Source organism: Balaenoptera ricei, chromosome 1 (assembly GCF_028023285.1).
Source record: "Balaenoptera ricei isolate mBalRic1 chromosome 1, mBalRic1.hap2, whole genome shotgun sequence".
NCBI classification, from domain to species: Eukaryota; Metazoa; Chordata; class Mammalia; order Artiodactyla; family Balaenopteridae; genus Balaenoptera; species Balaenoptera ricei.
In genome coordinates this window covers 187,794,155-187,814,271 of record NC_082639.1, presented here as the reverse complement: position 1 = coordinate 187,814,271, position 20,117 = coordinate 187,794,155, and the positions used below count along the sequence as shown (strand labels likewise).

The window sequence follows — 20,117 nt, the reverse complement described above, 5'->3', positions numbered from 1 at the left end:
GGCAGATTATTTATTTTTTTCCAGCTTTATTGAGGTATGATTGAAAAATACAAATTGTGTATATTTGAGGTATATAACATGATGCTTTGATATACATATACCTTGTGATGATTCCTTAATATTGATACCCAGATGTCATCTGGCAGCAAGTTTCAGTTTGCGGTAGAACATGCGTACACTGTGTTGCTGCCTTTTCCTTCCCCACATCAAGCTGCATACCTGCAATTCATTTGTCTTGTCCATGTACACCTTCAGGCTGGAGAACTGGGCATAGAAAAATGTAACTATTTTCATATTTGTTAGAAAACAAAGGATTTACTAGGTTAGATTAATTTCACATTTCCAGATCTTCTAAATATTTTTACCCAATATTAGTGGAGTATAAAAATGGCCTTTCTTTGTATAATTTTTCTTCTCTAGAGTTGCCAGCATAACTGCTATGAGGACGCAAAAGCCTATGGATTCAAAAATAAGCTAATTATAGTTGCAGCTGAAACAGCTGGAAATGGATTGTATAATTTTATCGTTCCTCTCAGGGCATATTATAGACCAAAGAAAGAACTTAATCCCGTAATACTGCTATTGGATAATCCGTAAGTATATTGTAAAATGTACAAACAAGACAAAAGTTTGTTAATATTTTATCAAAAATAATTTAATTTACTTAGAATATTTTAAATCAGATACATTATGGCACATGATTCATTCAGAGATATATTCTGTGCTGTGGTAGAAAACAACCATTGTATATGATCGTGTTTCACAAATACAACTTAAAACATCACCGGAGTACTCTGAGCCTTTTATTTAAAAAAAACTATTTTTGCAAGTGGTCATTGCTCTCTACCAGTGGGAAACATGCCACTGAAATAATTATAGTTATTTTCATTAAATTAATCAACTAGCCTGGAAAATCTCTGCCAAAACTGGACAATTTCATTGTCTTTGTAAAGAACCATTAATTGTCAGAGGAGCATATTAATGATCCATTTTATATCATACCATTACACATCATCATAAGTTCTTATGATTCTTCCACTGTTAAAACATATATTCTGTAACATAACATGAATAGTTTGTGCTTTACCATGTTCATTTCTTTTGAAAATATTTGATATACTCTTGTGAAATAAGACTACTTAAACATTTCAAAATCCTTATACGAATATTAAATATATATCTCTGAATGCTGTGGTCAAATCCATTGTATACTAAAATTGCAATATTTCTCTCTCTGATTCAGATTAGTAGCAGATGGTCCTTAAATCAATACCATATTTTAGATTCCTCCAACTCTCCTCTTAAACTCTAAAGTGATGCAAATTTCAGGGTAAACCAAATGAGGCCAAAATCTGCTGCCTTGTCTCTGCTTTTAAAATTTATCAAAAGAATTTTTTCAAAACAGAGATATCTCCCCAATATATTGTAACTTCATGACATTATTTATTCTGAATATATGAATATCAAGATACTCATTGATGCATCTTGTTTTAGAGTCAGTATCTCAATGGTAATCAACTCTAAAACTTGAGCACACCTCTAGAGGTTTCAGTTGAAGAATTTTCAGGTCTGATGTCTCAATGACTTTTTTGATATTACTTTAGCATCCAAGGAAAGGTGAGGTAAATTTAGGGCAGTTGTAGGGGAACAAAAACTTGGACCCAATGTCAGAAGAAATAAAAGCTTAATAAAACAAATCTTGGGAGAATAAAAGTTGGATTACTGGATGGCTAGGGTGATAGAGTATGGTGGCAAAGCACCTCCAAGGCCTTGGGATATATCCCTTATTCTGGAACTTCTGTGGTAGGAGGCTCTAAGAAACTGGCTAAGATCTGGCACATAAGAGATGCTCATCAACTATGTGAATTCAGAAGTGTCCAATTTTGGCTCTTTTTGCTTATGGTGTAATGTGTCCACTGCCTTAAAGATGAATTTAAGACAGGGGTATTTACAAGCTGATTGACTTAGAGCATTCCCATCTCGGATGGCTTGGATCAAAGTGGATCAGCTCAGGCCCCAGAATACAGAGAAGCAGATAGGAAGAGGCTTGAAAAGAAAGAAGTGGCACTGTGCCTACAGCAGCCCTGTGATAAAGCAGAGGGTAAAAACTATCCTTTCACCTTGTTTATATTATTTCAAGGTATAATTTCTTGTCCTGATGTGTAAATCTCCTAATTGGGTTCTTGGTCCCGATTTCAATGTGTATGTGTGTGTCAGAGGGTTTCTCCACACCTCCAGCAAGCAATGCTCAGGACACCAGCTCAGTTCTAGGGGAATTCAACTCACTTCTGACACCATCTACCCAGAAATAGCGTCGGATTCCACAGGTTGAAAGTTCAGTCTTACAAAACTGTCCCACCCCCACTTCAGAAGCCAATCACAAACCAGGTTATCACCCCATAACTGAGCAGCTATAGATGGGAAGTTCCAGTGACCCCCTCCTTGGACTTCAGATGCCATTGCATGTCTAGGTTGTTACCTGTACTTCTGACTGAGTGGCTGTAGATCGGGGGTTCCCACAACCACCTACTCAAGGTCAAGTTATTTGCTAGAGCAGCTCACAGAATTCAGAGAAACATTTTACTGACCAGATTGCCACCTTATTATAAAAGCATATAACTTGGGAACAACTGGATGGAAGAGATGCACAGGGCAAGGTATGGGGAAAGGGCATGGAGTTTCCATGCCCTCTATGTGGGCACCACTATCACCAAACCTCTACCTGTTCACCAGCCCAGAAGTTCTCCAGACTCCATCCTTTTGGGTTTTTAATGGAGGCTTCATTACATAGGCACGATTGATTAAATCATTGGCCATTGGTGATTGAACTCAATCTCCTGCCCCTCCCCCTTCCTCAAAAATCACGGGGTGGGACTGAAGTTCCAACCCTCTATTCAGGTTGGAACTTCACTTTCCCTGGCAAACAGCCCCATCCTTAGGTACTTTCCAAAAGGCACCTCATTAATTTAAACCCAGTGGTCCTGGAAAGGGGCTTGTTATGAAGAACAAGACACCCCTTTCACCTTTTTTGGCTCTGAAGTGATTTCAGGAACTGAGGATTAGAGACCAAATATTACGACAAAAGATGCTCCCATTGCTGTTATCACTGAGGAAATTCCAAGGGTTTTGGGAGCTGTGAGCTAGAAAATGTGGTGAAGACCAAATATATGTGAGAAATCTGAATGTGAATGCCAAATATACATTCCTTATAAACCACAATAAAAGAATCAGTCTTGCCAAATTTGGGAGTGGAGTTTACTCCATGGAATGGAGATGAGCTCCACTCCTTTTCCATATCCAGTCTTGCTAAGTAATCTTATCTCAGAGTCACTAATCCCCCTCTCTCCCCCTTATTATTCCAATGAGCAGGTGGCAGGAGCTAGGATTTCTTAACCTGTGTACCTGGTGTAGACTTTGGAATTGCCTTAACTAAATCAGCCTCTTTCTGTTTGGTTTTGAATTAACAGGTTACCAAAATGCCCAGTGACTGAATGATTGATTGATTGGTTTGTATATTAGAAATATAAAAATCAAGTGGTTGTTTCTAGAGTCTTAATTCCTGAATCTGATCAATCATAGAAAAATCTGAAGACTCTGTTTCTCTTAGTTACTGGCAAACTGGTCAGTATTTCAATATAAATATAGATGTAGCTTTTATCAGAGAATATTTTATCTGAATAGTACCGTAGCGACTATTTAATAAAATTAATATTCTTTGCCACCACCCTCTGCTTATTATAGTAATAATTGTTGACCATTTACTACATGGCAATCATCATAGTAGATACCTAACCTTTATTTCACATTGTATTTCCATAAAAAATATATCCATGTCATATAGTGATGATTTATCCTCAGAAAGATGTACCAAGCAGCTTAAGATCTCAAAGCTTACAAATTACAATGATAACATTTAAAGAATTCAGTCTGTGTGACTTGATTACACCACTGCCTCTTATTTCATAGAAAGGAAAAAACAGGCCAAAGAAGTTAAATGATTTTTTCCAAGGTCAATTCTAGAATTAGAACCTTCTCTGCAATTCATAGTTCACTGATCTTTCAACTATGTGACCTTACTTTACTTACAGGTTTTTGATATATGCAAAAATACATTGTTTGTCAATTGTTTTTAGAAACAAGAATATTTTAACTTTAGAATATTTTGCGTTAAATTTTTTCTTTGCTTTCCTAAGGACTTACAGTTTGGAATCTAGCTATTCACATGATGTTGTTTGTTAAATGATTTTAATGGGGTTTGACTTTTTTTCAAAGGGTTGGGATGAAAACTCGGGCTGTAAAATTTATCAGCTTCCTGTGCATTTCCCGAAAGCGGTATCTAACATTTTTATTTGTTGTTCTCTGTTCCTTTGATTGAGAATGAGGAAACAAAAACTAAACACCAATAAATAACGTTCCAGGAAGTTTTATGCAATCCTCTTCTTTTTTTTTAAACAATGAGTTACTTGTTTCTCTGCTGTGGCTAGTATTTTTCAATCTATCCTATAGTATTACAAAGAAATATGATGTTTTCTTTAAAATATTTCTGGGTTATAAGAATTTGCACACTAATAATTGTACACACTTCTACAATTATTAGTTAGCTTAGTGGGGTTTGACTTTATTTTAAATGCACATGAGCATTGCTGAAAATAATATCAATACATGGCTACTTAGGAAATTTAGTTGAAGACCAATTTATTCAATATACCAGAAACAAATTTAACAGATACCACAAATATGGGATTTAAAAATGTAAATTAAATTTATGATATTCACATACATAATATGTCAAAATAAGTCTTCACAATGTTTCCAAATAGAAAGACTTCCCCATTTCATATGGTAATTAAATAAAACCCGGGCACATTGGAAAACATCTTACACTTGATACTGGTTCATTAGAGCTGGTCTCAGTTCTGATTGATTGGCCATCTGTTCTATTTGGCCTGTTGTTGTACCACACTGATTTTAAATATTTTGATTACCATCTCACCCTGAAAGATCATCTAGTCATCTCATGATACCATTTCATATGAGACATGGAAAAGAGAGTCAAACACTTTGGAATACATTACCCAATGCTACACAAGGTTAAAGTACAAGATCCAGGCTTATCTTCTTAATTTTTACATCATCTTGTTTAAACTATCCCTTTACTAAATCAATCTTCTTTCCACATATAGCTACAAGTAAGCTCCAGTTCAGCTTATTTCAAAAGTAATGATAAACTGTCTGATATGTCAGGGTCCTTATTAAAGACATTCAGACCTTAGACTCATACAGATCTGAAATAAGATCTAAGTTTACCCTCTTGATAGGCCTGTTGCATATTATGGAATTTCTGTAAGCCTCAATTTTCTCATTTATAAAATGAGTAGAACATTTATCTTAAGTTATTTTGCGAGTATATAAAATGATGTATATGAAGCACTAGTACAATATCTGACTCATAAAAGGCAGTGAGGAAATGTCAGTTTCCCCCCTTCTACCAATCAAGAGAAGGACATTGTCACTATTTAAACTGATGGGCGAATTTCTGTGAAAACCCAATTAACAAAAGGAAATTTATTTCAAGTTGTTGAAATTAAGCTACTACTATATTTTTAAGGGAGAAATAAACTTCTTAAAAGTGGAATTATGAAATGCTAGTAAAATAAACTCTCACTGCATTCTTTTCTTGAATTTGAAATTAAAAAATTAAGTTCATTATAGTTATTAGTTAAATGGGAAAAAATGATCTTCAACTTGCAAATCCATGCAATTTCCCAAAACTTTTAACTTCCTATCAATAGCTAGCTAATTCATATTTGCATATAATGAAAATTTTTATATATAATGAAGATATTTTAAATATAATGAAGATATTTAGACTCAAATAATCATGTTTCTTAATAGAATTACAGTTAGGACTCTGATGAATGATGTGCTCATTTTTTTTACTAAGCAGTTTAGTGCCATAAAAACCTTTGCCGATTTACTTAAATGAGCCAACATAATCCATATGAACATATAGTTGATACATTCTTTATATTTCAGGTTTCCTTTTAAACCACCTTTATCAGTAAAAGTAGTGCATGGATCTGTTTGTTATACAAGTTGAATTTTGCAGGGTATGGCATACTAAACTCCCTACATTAGATATGCTTCATCAAGATTATATGTTTACCAGGTTTCAGGTGAGTTGCCTTGCCTTGTAACATAGCTGGATTCATGTAAGGATAAACCATGCTACCACAATACAGATGTTAATTTCTAAGGATTTGAAAGATTGTTTGTGCATTGTAAATACATGTTTGTGGCAGAATTGCATGTCAGTAAGATTCATGAGTTTTAGGAATATATAAGGCAATAATTTTGATGTCTAAGTACTTTGAATGATTTCTACTGGACAAAACAAAAAAATACAAAGGCCAAATCTTCAGTTTTAGCTCTAACAGAAGAGTTGGCATAATGTAAGGACTAGTGACCCCGGTACTTCTTATCGCATGGAAAATTTTTGGTATCTTTATTAAGTTGAATTATTCAATAACATTAACTACTGTTGCAAGACTTTGGAAGACAGATATGTTACAGTGGACAGATGGTCAGCAAAGATAGTGTAAATAATTGAAATAACCTGAATTTTAAAAAATGAGGAGGTTATTCCAGACAGGGTGTAGCTCTGCAATTAATAATGAGGAATTATGGACCCAGCTCTGCTACACAAGTTATTGAGCTACTCACTTTATCTGACTGGAACTATGTTGGAGCAAAGAGAGATAAAACAAAATAATAACCCCCAAAATGACAGTCAAAAGGATCTTTCAAAGCACCACAGAATCTCAGTGCTGTCCCTGTCTTGTGTCACTTGTATCCTGACGTGTTCTTCTATAATCACGAGGTGGGTAAGAGACATGGAGGGTCTTGAATCAGCAGTGAGAATAACCCTTCTAATTTTAAGATGCAGAGCAGTGCCCAGAAAGAGAAGAATTGGCAGGCACTAGCCAAGACCACTACTGGGACTGTATATGATTATGTTTGTTGAAAACAACCTACAGCATGAGCTTTAAAAATATTTGTAACCTGTGATTCACTAATGTGAAAAGTTTTATGAATGTTTTGGGGTAAATGATAAAAACAAATGCTAGAAAAAGAGTCATCCAAAAATGTCCAGACGAGTAACATTTATAATAGCAGGATATTGGAAATAGCTTGTAACTCCAGTAATTAATAGCACAAAAGTGAAAATAACATAAATGAAATAATTGAGGATTTTTAAAATGAATTGTAGTACATTTATAATATGTAGTAATATGGGGCCACTTAAAATGTTTAGGAAGTAATTTATTGATGGTAGGAATGTAATCAACAGGGAGAGTCTTTGGAAGTTTTCTTTTTATGCTTCACTGCACTGAGCATTATTTTTCTTTAGAGTGGAAAAAGACGAGCATGATCAACAGGAAGAAAATAAATCAGGGAGGACAAGACTTCTTCAGGCTGGGAGAAGCACCTGGGATATTGCAGGGGCTGTACTGCCCTTTGCCTAGAGGTTCCCTTTGCTTCTCCTTTACTGAGCCAACTCCTACTCATTCTTCAACATCCAAATTAAATATTTCCTCTGTGAAGTGATCCTGAACTCTGTCTCCTGAGTGCAACCTATTCCTTACTTTTTCAGATTAAAACGTGTTGTAATTTTGTGCTTTTACTTATGTGTTCCAAAAACTCTATTTCTTACAGTACAAGTTAACATATTCTTTTTGCATACACCTGCGTATACTAAAATGTCTGTTAGATAAAACTTTTTGGATACATATATGCTGAGTGAATAGATGGATGAAAGAATTAATAACTTTACAAACTGAATACAGTAGATTAGGTAATTTCTAAGGAAGCTTCCAGGTTCATGATTCTTTCCCCAAATATGCATAAAGAGTAAAGATTTCAGTTGCAATACAGATTTGTTCAACAATATATATTGAGGAAATCAGTAATGTAAAAGGTGAATTACTTTAATTTTAATTTTATATAATATATATATATTGATGGGTACATATACTATATTTATTTATTGATATGTTGATATATTAAGGGACATGTTGTGATTCTGTATATCCCTTGGAGAAAATTGCTCTTAATAGGCATGCTAATTTACTTCCTTATGTTTTATAACATCAAAATAAAATCATCAGTTCCCCATTTTACAAGACTTTCTCAGCATGAAGAATTTTAAACTCTCTGACAAAGACTTTTTAGTCATAAATTAAGAGTATCAATTCAGTGTTTTTGTAGAATAATGCCATAATGTTTCTGATTTAGAAAGCAGAAATACAACTTGCTTTTATCATTGTTCAGTGCATTGTATTATTCATAACAAGTGCAAATGACATTTTAAAATTAATGTTAAGAGAAAAGGCACTTAAAATTAATCTTGTCAACAGTGTTTAGTTTTGGAAATGAAAACTAAGTCAACTTACTTCCTTTCCCTAGAAGTGCTGCCACTGTTGTGACATTGTGTTTCATTTTGTAACCCATCTGCTACTTAGGCCAGATATGCATTTTCTGGATGCAATCTGTTGGTTTCCAATGGTTTACTACATGGTGGGCTCTATTGACAAGTAGGTGACAACATCTTTGGCACACTAACTAGTGTGGTGTCCTGTGGTTTGTCATGTGCTGCACCCTGTGTTGCATGATGAGTGTAATTTGCCATTTCAGTGTTGAAAATATGATGTATATTGCATGTGGAGCTTATGTTCTCGTGTTATACATCTTGCATTCAAACTTCCTAAGCAGTAATCTGTTGTTGAATTAAAACAAATCTTGCTGCATGTCAATTTTGTTCCCTTTCTAAAGCTATTCCAGTTTTGTGTCATCTATAGCAGTAACTTTATTACTGTTAACATCTTTGTAGAGAAAACCTAGAATTTCAACATTGTGATGCATTGGTATCATTATCGTAACTTCTGGAAACCTTCAAAATAATTTGGAAATGCTCATTTTAAATCCGATTTATTAATTGGAGCATTTCCTTGACAGTCTATTCTGGTAACATATTAGAGTCTCCCAAAAATTTTTTAATTAAAGGTCAAATGTGTGCAATGCTTCAGTTTTAAAATACAGATTGTTATATGCATAAACATGACATAATAACAAATACAAAAACTAAAAGATCAGAAAACTAGTATGCTTTTAAAGTGTCTTAATTTTCCATTCTAAAAAAAATCAGCCCAGAGCATTCCAAATAAAATGCTAAAAGTTATCCACTGAGAACTTTCATGCTTACATTTCATCTTGTAGATGCTGAAAAAACGAAGCTTTGTAACTTTGACAGTGTTTATTCGCTGTGGACACATTAAAGGCCAAACAGATTAACGTATATTTAGCTTCCATTCTACATTAATATAATTTACGTTATCAGTTGCATAATACTAACCAACTAACTAAAATGTAGATGTACTAAAACTATTATTTAAATCCATGAAAGTGAAATCAATCCATATTTTATCAATAATAATGTTTCTTTGTTGTGAGGGTATTCTGTTAAAATTCATTAGAACATTATATTTAAAAGATATAAAATAAACCTCTCATCTGTCTTTTTTGATGTAGACTATATAATGAATTCTCTGTCTATAAAAGTATTTACGGGGAGGAAAAGAAGAATGGAAAGGATCAAATTCCTAGGATTAGAGATGAAACAGGATTGGCTACAAGTTGCTAATTATTGAAGCTGGGTGATTGGTACAGGAAGTTCAGTATAGTATTCTCTTCTGCTTATGTTTGAAATTTTCCTTAAACATAAATAAGCAAAGAAAACTATGAATGAATTAGAACACACTCACAAACATTCACCTATATTCATTCCTTCACATTCTAGTTCTCTTCGAAAAGGAAGTCAGAGAAAGGTAGAAAGAGGGGCAATGTCAGTTAGATTATCTGTAACCATTTTTCATCCATGTTGACTTTTTTCTTGGGCCGCCATCTGGTGACCAAACTGTGTAAAGCAATAGTGCTAAAGAAAAAATGGGTAGTGGCTTTGTAGATAAGATAGTGGGGAGAAATTATGATAGACACAGAATTATAAGAATAAATCGGTAGCCAAATAAAAAAAGGAAAGAAAGAATACAGTACAATATTAAATGAATATAAATAATTTAAAGTTAAAACATGAAGAACAAAAAAGTTTCTATGTGGTTCAGAAATGCCATTCCAATTTTATATATTTTCTATAGGTTCTATAGATTTCTTTAGATTTAAACTCATATTTAATAATAATTACTAAAATCATTTGCCAAAGTTATGTGTCAACTACAACGGCCAATATTTTGAGTATGGAATTAACTGATATATACAGGTTTAGGTAGTTAGTGACTATTTAGTACAGGAATTCTCATAGTTAAGTTTTTTGTTAAGTCTCAACTTCATTGATTTATTACTGATGAAATATTCATTTTTTATTATCACTTCTATTTGTGTATCTTTTTTCAGTCACGCTTACCTTCTACCACCTTATCTTTCCCTTTTCCTATATAAACAATTATAATTTTTTAATCAGGGAAGTAAAGATTGTAAGAAATGAAATATGAGAATGTGGATTACCACTATAATAAGGTCGGTTGAAGACATAAGATTTAGGCATCATTTTTATGGTACATAAGGGACCATATCACATTCATTTTCCACCTACTTCTTTCTCTTTAAAAAATGTATTTTAATAGATGTAAGAACAATTATGAATTTCCTAGATAAAAGGAACACCCTAGTAAAGTATTCGCAGAGATTTAAACTTGGTTATCATATTGATTGGATGTTATGGTCCTGGCCCCTCTCACCATAGGAAATTTATTTGGAATAATATTCTGTTTCCACAGTTTTAGCCATAAAATCCCTGCCACAGAACACTGTGCCTGATTCAAGTGAAATATTTTTTTCTGGACTACTCCTGGGGATCTTGGACTCAAAGCTTTGGTAATATTCTCTCACCATATAACAGAGTAAGAAATTCTGCCTCTTGCCTTCCCATAAAAGGAAAATTCCCTCTAGTGAATTAGTGAGATGACTAATTCAAGTGATCATGCACTTGGAGAAGATCGTTGGGGAACTGACTCTTTCATTTAAGAAGCTAAAAAGAGCTACTGTTCTTTAAGTTTTACACTTCTCATTTTAAATCAAAAGATGTAGAAATCAATTAGCCTAATTCTTCTTATCTATCTTCAATCAGTTCTGAACCTAGAATACTCTTGCATTCATTCAAGTTTTGATACAATCTCCCTTATCCAGTTCAGTCCAATTTTTGTAGTTTGTATGAAGCAAAGTCAATGAGATAATGGTTTTCTTAATTCAGCTTTATGGTAACATTTTTTAACATGTTTATTGCATCACTTATTTTCAAGGAGTGCTTAGCAATATTTTTAATTTGGCACAAATGTGATTACAGTAGGAGAAAGACCTGTACTGAACGGTTTTTATGCTTTAAGGGATTGAGGCAACATCCAAATAAAAGTCTCATCAGAACATTTTTATGGTAACAATGGTTTTTAAATTCAGTGCTAAGTAAAATTTTTATCAGTGATAGAGGAGAAGACTGACTCTGTGGTAACTCATAGGAACTTGTGTCCTAGTTTAGCAATTATTTCCTGCAACCAACAAAATTAGTTCATTCAATCACTTGCTCAAAAGTGGCTAAAAGGTAGGCTTGAATGCAACCGATATTTATGTATTCTACGTGCTCTTGGCTGTGTAGAACCAATCTATAACACATAGCTTTACACAGATAAATAATAGACATTTAAAAATAAATATTTTTAATAAATATATTTCCTTATTAGGCTTGACCATCTAAATTAATATGTGTTCATTTCTATTCTTACCAAAAGTGCCTCAGGGATAAAAAATGTGAATGTCGTGTCTTTGAAATAATGTGCTAATCGTAAAAACAAGGTTCTAACGTGTTCTAATTCTATTTGATTGTAAAATGGGTGTTTCCATGTTTTATTTATAAAATTAATAAGTATTATTAAATAAAGATCCTTAATGCATGTGCTTTGAAATGGTTGAGATCTAATGAAACATAAAGAAACCCCAAATACAATTTACTTCATATCAGTAGAGAATATTATCTTATATTAGTTCCCATAATATCTGCCAGTGTCCACTCTGTGAAAGCCACGTATAAGGGCAACCTATACGCCTATAAGCGCAGGGGTGTAAGCAAGTTTTAGCACCATCCTAGTACTGAGCTTTATTGAAAGTTCATTTTTCTCTGTTGGTTTTTATCAAAGTCTAGACGATTTACTCAGGTGTGGAGTGACTTTCGCTGCCAACATGGTGGTTGTGGACAAAGAAAGCACCATGAGTGCCGAGGAAGACTACATGGCAGATGCCAAAACGATTGTAAACGTGCAGACCCTTTTCAGGTAAATGTCTGGGTAACCCAGCCCTTAAACATCTGTGAAATGTATGACTGTGACTCTGTGTATAAAGAATGAACATGAGACATTTACACTGCAGTTATGTTTTTTCATTTCATCATAAAAAACACTTATTTAGGACCTAATGTATGGCTGGTACTGTGTGAAGTTTAATTTTTAACACCAGGTCAGCAGTTCTTTTAAAAATAAAAAGAATAATGCATTTGTTTTCTCGTATAGTTTAAGAAATTTTAAAAAACTGTGTGCAGTAGCAGTCATGATTTTTGCCAAACTACACATGTTTAATTTTGGTTTTATGCCCAGCAGTGGCCAAAGGTATGCATTTACATACTGAGTAACCAGGAAGAAAAGATTGCAAGGCTAATATACCCATGTTAGGAGGCAAGTCACAATGTTATCTTCACTTCCTCACGAAAGACACTTCCTGTCTTTCAATAATTAAACCCATCCGGGTAGGAATTCCCATTATGGTCATCTTTGCATAAGAATGAGCAATACTGACCAGAGAAAAGTTCATGCTGTGAGCAAAGTCAAAATTGCCAATAAATCAAGACATCGGCATCACTTGGAATGATTCTTCCTAAAATCGTCTTAAAGTTTAAATAACTAAAAGATCATTATTTCAGTTTTATGAATTTTGCAGAAGTCTAAGGGAAATATCTGAGCTACCCAATTACGAAAGTAAATAAAGCAATCTGAACTCTATCTTTATCTCCCCTCACTTCATACCTTTGTATTGTAGCAAACCATATATTGAGGATAATTATCTGTTTATAGTTTGAGGCCAGAATTCAGGAGAGAGAGCCAAGATGTGTGTCTCACTTAAGTTGACTATTTATTATATGATCTTAGGCAAATTACTTTCCTTCTCTAAACCTTGATGTCTTACTCACAAGGTTGTTGGAGATTTAAAAACATATAATGCCTGAGTATCTGCCTGGTCATTTTCAATTTCTCAATAAATGTTAGCTACTATAATTATTAGCCATAGACTTATCACTTACGTGGGGCAGAGTGGAAAAGCTACAGACCTTGGAACAATATAGCAACAAACTTCATCTGACATGATCTCTATCCCAGAGGTTCCCGCAGAAAATTACTGTGACTTAGAGTGTGTTTCTTAACCTCATTGAAATTCAGTTTCCCTCATCTATAAAGTGCATGTGGAGAATAATTAACCCTTCTTACATTGTCAGTGTGAGGACAGGAAATCAGGTACGTAAAGAATCTGTCACAGCAATTGGAAAAATCTACCCTAACTTGCATTAGAACCTCCCCCTGTTCCAGAAGGAGTAATACACCCTCTAAAGTTACTGTCATGGGCAGTTCATTTAGAATATAGCTAACTAGTCATTGAGCTATGTAAATGGTACATTTAAAGGTAGCATAGCACATGTTGAAAATATGACATATATATATAAGCATTCTTTTTTCTCTAGAGAATGAAAAAGGAAACCACAGGGTAGAAAATGAATTCAGATGGATGAGATTTATAGCCAATGAATAAAGTAAAATCATACTTTTTGATTCCATGCTTGGCAAAAGCTAATTATAGTTTTAACAGGAGAGGGTCCTGGTCTTTTTGATTAAACATGCCATTTTAATTTTCAGCTTATTGTGAGTTTATTTCTCTTATGGTGACAGTTCTATTGATTTGACATATTCTCTGAATGAATTATTTTTATTTCAAGAGAATAATAAACCCCCATCTTACTGAGAGGTGCAAAGGCTCTAATTAATCTTTTTCCGTGAACTAGCTGACCAGAATAACTAAGGGCAGCTGCACACATGGTTGCTGATGGTGGGAAGGTTGCCTTCCCTGAGTACCTGGTGGAGGAGGCATCACATATTGGAAGAATGACTGGATGACTGAATGAGTGATTTTGGATCTTTTCACTATTAAGTTTACCTATCTTCAGCAGAATATTTTAGAAATTATGCGATTTGTATGGCTCATAAAAACATCTAGACTGAATGGTTTCAAGGAGAAATTTGAAAAGAACTATGAGATACCCAAATTTTGTTCTCTCTTCTCCTGTGCCCGTAAAGGCATTATCATTTTTCTAAGTACATAACAATATTTTTCAGGAGAAAAAAATTATGATAGACCCACAGACATAGAAAACAAACTTATGGTTACCAAAGGGGAAAAGGAGGGGAGGGATAAATTATGAGATTGGGATTAACATATACACACGACTATATATAAAATAGATAACCAACAAGGACTTACTGTATAGCACAGGGAACTCTACTCAATATTTTGTAATAACCTATAAGGGAAAAGAGTCTGAAAAAGAATATATATATATATATATATATATATATATATATGTATATGTATGTGTAACTGAATCACTGTGCTGTACACCTGAAACTAACACAACATTGTGAATCAACTATACTTCAATTAGAAAAAATATTCAATTAAAATAGACTTTTAAAAAATCTACAAAACTTTTTTATGGAGTAATTCATCAGCTGTTAATCTAGGCATGCTAAACTAGGCTAGTCTTACATAATAAAAGAGTCAGATACCAGTGGGTCCCTATGGTATATGGAATACCATTTATGTAGATAAATGACCCAAATCGTACAGACTTGGTAGTTTCATTTTATCAGTGCAGTCAGTCAGATATCACCCTTGAGGTCACTCTGCCACATTCCTTGAAGGTTTCGTTTCTTGATTCACTGTGACTCTTGCCAACCCTGCTTCTACCATAATTCTTGATGTTTTCAAAAATCCTACCCAGATGGTCCTTTCGATGTCTGACCTTAGCCACTTATTCTCATGGTCATTAGAGTACCAATTATTCCCCCTCCATATTCTGAATTTCATTCAACTGTCTGAGCACTACTACTTATTTTCTACCTCATTGCTCTTCCCATGTCCCCCACTCCGAACAGTCCTTTTCTACTGTAATCTACTGTCCACTGATTCTACTGTCCTTAGTCACCTGAGGGCTCTTCTTCCCTCTTTACCCAGATTAAACTCCAAGATCAGTCATGACAAACAGTCCTGTGCTGAAACCCTAAACAGCCAATTACTGATTATCTACTATGGGCTGACACAGATCTCAACTCTGTTTCCCTTTTCTGTCTTCCTCCTACTCCCAGTTTTCTGTCCTTTCAGATTTTCTACCCACCAGCTTGCATGAAATTTCCTAGAGGCAGATGACAGCACTGCAGAGAGAGGATCCAGTTACTCTTATAAGTAAACATCAGGCACCCAGAAGTCCAGTCACAGTGGGTGGATAGCAGACTATTTATTTAGGATAAAAACCTAGGGCCCCATCTCCAAGGGAACTAGATTCTTACACATCGAGTATGCAAGAGTAAATAGTGTTAAACATGATTAAAGAACACGACTTAGGTAATACAAACAAACTTTAACACTTCATGAAGTGGACAGTCTCCATTCCCAAGGGTCCAGAGAACTCCAAACTGGGGTGAGAGGCAGAAAGTTTTTATAGCTTAAAGAATAAGAAACGAGGAAGAGAAAAAAATAGAAAATGAATAAGGATCAGGGAAATAAGTACAGAGCCCAGAGTTGGCTTGGCATTTGGGGGTTGGCTGACTGACTATAATCTATTTCTGGTCAAGTGGGACATTTACAGGAACAGGAAAGTTTAGGTTTTGGTTTGCTGATTTGGCACCCAGGGCAGGAGCCACTCCATCTTGGGCCTAGAAATTATTTCAACAATAGTATGTCTAAAAGGTCTCAGCCAATCCTTGCATCTTTATGACCATCATTCATTTCCTCAAACGAGAGCTAATTTCTTATTGGTTAACTAGTAGGGCTGGGGTGTTGATAGAAGTATGGCTAACAGAAACCATTTCAATTCTGGGATGTGTACTCTGATTTAAAAAACAAACTGTGCCACCCTGGGTGGTGAAATAGAATGCTTAGCTGCACCTGGAGTTTCTCTTAAGCCAAACCTTGAACCTATCACACTGTTTATGCTGAAGCATTTTAACGTAAAGCTTGAACTATCTTAAGAGTCATGCAGCTGGTATTGATGGAGCTTGGGATTTAAATCAGAAGAGTCCCAAAGTCTAACATCAAGTTCATTTTAATCTAGGCAGCCTGAATGTGCCCACACTATTGCATCATCCTGCCAAGCAAGGTTGTTGAAAGGACTAAGTGAGATGATTTCTGAAAAGCACTCAGCAGCGCCTGGCACATAATAGGCAGATAATAATCGGCAGTGTCCTCAAGTTGCAGTTTCTAAAATATCGTGGTCATGAAAATGTGTAAGCAGACATCATGGTTACTTTATTAGTTAGAAAATTTGGGCAGGAATTTAGATGCAATACTTTCTTTGGCTTATTTATTTCTAGGAGACAATCAAATCTTGTGATCTCTGTAGTATCTGGATGGTACTAGGCAAATAAAGAGTACTGTATACTGTTACTTTATATGGGGTGATGCTATATTTTATGCTAACATTTCTGACTGTTTAGCTGTTTGGGCCATGCCATTTTAACTTGATTATTTTGACATTCTGTTTGGATGTGGGGTTTTTTGACTTTTACATTTTTTACTTCTAAAACTGTAAAGGAGTATGTTAGAAAAGTCTTCAATCTGTGCTTATATTAGAGCCCAGGAGACAAGGACGAGATGGAATTCAATTATGAAAAGAAAGTAAGAGTGCTCTAGTTCACAACCTGTTGATGTAACTGGTATGACCAGTCTGGAATAAGGTTAAATTTGTTATTCAGAAGCCCAGATTGATCACTTGAGCCCCTACCTGCCCAGCTTACTAGGACACACAGCTTCACTCAACAGGGCTCTCTTCTCCCCGGATTGTCCAAGGACCTTCAAAGTTAGTCCCAAAAGACCAAAGGCAAACAGGAGAAGCTCCTTAATTCACTGGCAGTGTTTATGTGTGTGGGAGGTGGAGAGGGGAGGAGGAGTTAGGGGAGCCTTGGGGACATGGGGAAAATTCCTTTCCATCTGGAATTGCATCTGTGACATAGTTTTGTGATTGAAAGCTGACAACACAGTTTAATGTGTCTTCATCCACATTGTGTGGCAATTCCCTATTTGCTGGTTTGGCCCCAGAGAACCTACCCAGGAAGTGATTCATCTTTAACATCCAAAGCCTAGAGCATGGTGTCCAGAGTTTTAACACTCGTTTAGTGAGCACTCTGAAGTGTGTGCTAGGATGTCTGGACCAAGAGGAGCCTCCAGCCATGCTTTGTGCCAGCATGAGCTGTCTCTCCAGAAGGACCTAAGTGGGTCCTTACCCAGATGTGTTCTTTCTCGCAAGGTGAGTTTTCCTTTATGGGTTCATAGTAACCCCATATAGCAGCAAACTTCCTCTGGGATGACCTCTAGCCCAGGGGTTCCAGACCCCCCGAGTAAAGGAATGGCTCCACTACTTTGCTCAGAAGAGACTGTGAATCCTTCGCAGCTGGCCCACCACGTCCCCCAGAGAGCATTTCAGAGCACAGAAGACATTAGCAGATAAGGTCTTTTTCAGGTTAGATCCTGTTACACTTTCTCTCCTACCTGTCTAAGCACCTTTCCTTACATTTCTAAGAGAAACACTCAAGTGAGTCTTCCTAGCACAAAGATCCCCTGTCTGATTTCCAGATTAAAAGAAAAGCAGGTCCTCACTTTCCAATTTAAGTTTCTCTTGCTAAAGGTTTACCTAACAAGGTGCTCGATACATTTGGAATATATTGAACGTTTTCACATTTTTATGAACGAATATTATTATCTAAATTAAATTTAAATAGGCACATCAAAATGTGCCTTGAATGAAAAGCAACCACTTCAAATGCCCAAGACGTTTTGGGGTAGGAAGTTTTGCTCTACTATCCAAGGAAAGTATAAAGCAAGTCATTTAAGAACTTAGCTAGAGGATTATAAATTTGGCAACTACTGAAAGAAAATAGAAGAATATATGTGATCGAGTCCAGTGGGTGAAGGAATGCCTCTCCCTGAGGAACTGGTCTTTTACTAAAAAGATAAAGGCAGTAAGTGGGCTTAAAAGATGAACAAAGCATTCCACAGGGGGGCAGCAAATACCAAGGCTCTAGGTACTAAACATCCAAGGACTTGGAGCAGAGCCAGAGGAAGGTACGCCAGAGGCTGAGATGGAAACCAGCAGCCAGACTATTCATGGCTTTGAAGAACACTTTAGTAAGTTGCCCTTTATTTTAAGAATAACAGGAAATCATTGAAAGATAGGAAAGTTTAAAATATTATTTTAGCTACAGTGTGAAGAATGGTTTGGGGAAAAGTGAGAGTGGGTGAAAACCGACCAGTTAGAAGACTTTTGAATTGCAAGGACTATAAGAGCATAAATGTCGAGTTAAAAATAAAAATAAAAAAGGAATATCTTCTCTAGCTTGGTGAAATAGTCATAGTCTTACTGAAGAAATAACACACATAGGCACTTGGGAAATGATGTAATTCAAAACATTGATACCGAATACATATCAATGCAAGAGTGATTTTTTATACAGTGCAAAAATTTTAATATTTTGTTTGGTTTACATGGATTAAAATTTTAAATGCAGGAGATATCTGATATTTATTATACTGTCATTTATTACTACTACCCCAGACTCAGATCTAAAGCGTTTTATAAACATTTGTGAAAAAATATGTTCATGTTTGTTTTAGTGCCAATATTCAATCATAGTCTAAAACTGGGGTCTCATGCATCTAAGTGTGTTTCTATACCTTTCATAATAATATACACCCTTTGTTATTCAGAAACATCATTCCCAGCCACCACAGATCAAAATTTATAGTGTAACACACTAGCTCACTAAGTAATATTTTTATTAAAATATTGTAAACAGTTTTCAGATTTGTATGTTCTGATGTTTGTTTTGCTTTAATATATACATGCAGCTAGTCTCAGAGTTCTCCCAGTCTCTGAAATGGAGTATATGGTGTGGTTTTCATCTTTGTGTTGGTTAACATACCTGGGCATGTCAAAATTATTCATTAAATGAATTAATTCAAGCAGATGACAATTCCATAGATATTTTACACAATTATACTTACATCACCGAGTAAATTGGCCCATCAAAATGTGTCTTGAATAAAAAACAACCATTTCAACTGCCAAAGACATTTGGGGATAGCAAGTTTTGCTCCAATGTACAAGGAAAGTATTAAACAAGTCATTTAAAACTTAAACTAGAGAATTAACTAGAGAAGTAATTGTAGAACAATTTAAAATAGAACAAACTACATTATTTTCAATTACTATATTGCTTTATGATGATCCTAGTACCTAGGGAAAAGAGACTTATGATGTCATTTAATTCTAAAATGTTATATATTCAAAATGTATTTAGGTCATATTAAGGCTCAGAAATAGATGTACAGTATTAGTATTTTAAAGCTATATAATTAAATCTATTAGACAACCAAATTTGCAAATATAAAGTATTATAATTGAATACAAGTAATATTTTATAGATACGAAGGGCACTACAATAAAATATTTCATTATTTAAGTATTATTTAGTTCTAGATTTTCACTAGGTGGCAGACTTAGTGCAGTTTCTCAGTTTAAACTAACATAAATGGTGTAGGTTCAATTATATAGAACAGAAATGGCACATCACATAAATTTTGTTGTCCTATCTAATTTCAACTCTAGAAGTCACTTAAATACAATGACTAGATCACTCAGTCATTTTATTACTGACTCTTACTAAGACCTCAAATACATCTGG

General features: G+C 34.8%; 1 protein-coding gene across 11 annotated transcripts in view; it reads left to right on the top strand.

Annotated features, from left to right (window-relative positions):
• Positions 1–20,117, top strand: part of KCNT2 (potassium sodium-activated channel subfamily T member 2) — a 379,220-nt gene that overhangs the window by 280,674 nt on the left and 78,429 nt on the right. For 9 of the 11 annotated variants that reach the window (XM_059942830.1, XM_059942849.1, XM_059942816.1 and 6 more), the window contains 3 exons: positions 421–593; positions 8,523–8,594; positions 12,261–12,395. In XM_059942830.1, coding sequence (XP_059798813.1) covers positions 421–593; positions 8,523–8,594; positions 12,261–12,395 — 380 coding nt within the window. The remainder of the gene's footprint in view (positions 1–420; positions 594–8,522; positions 8,595–12,260; positions 12,396–20,117) is intronic. The other 2 variants (XM_059942834.1, XM_059942832.1) reach the window with 1 other exon arrangement.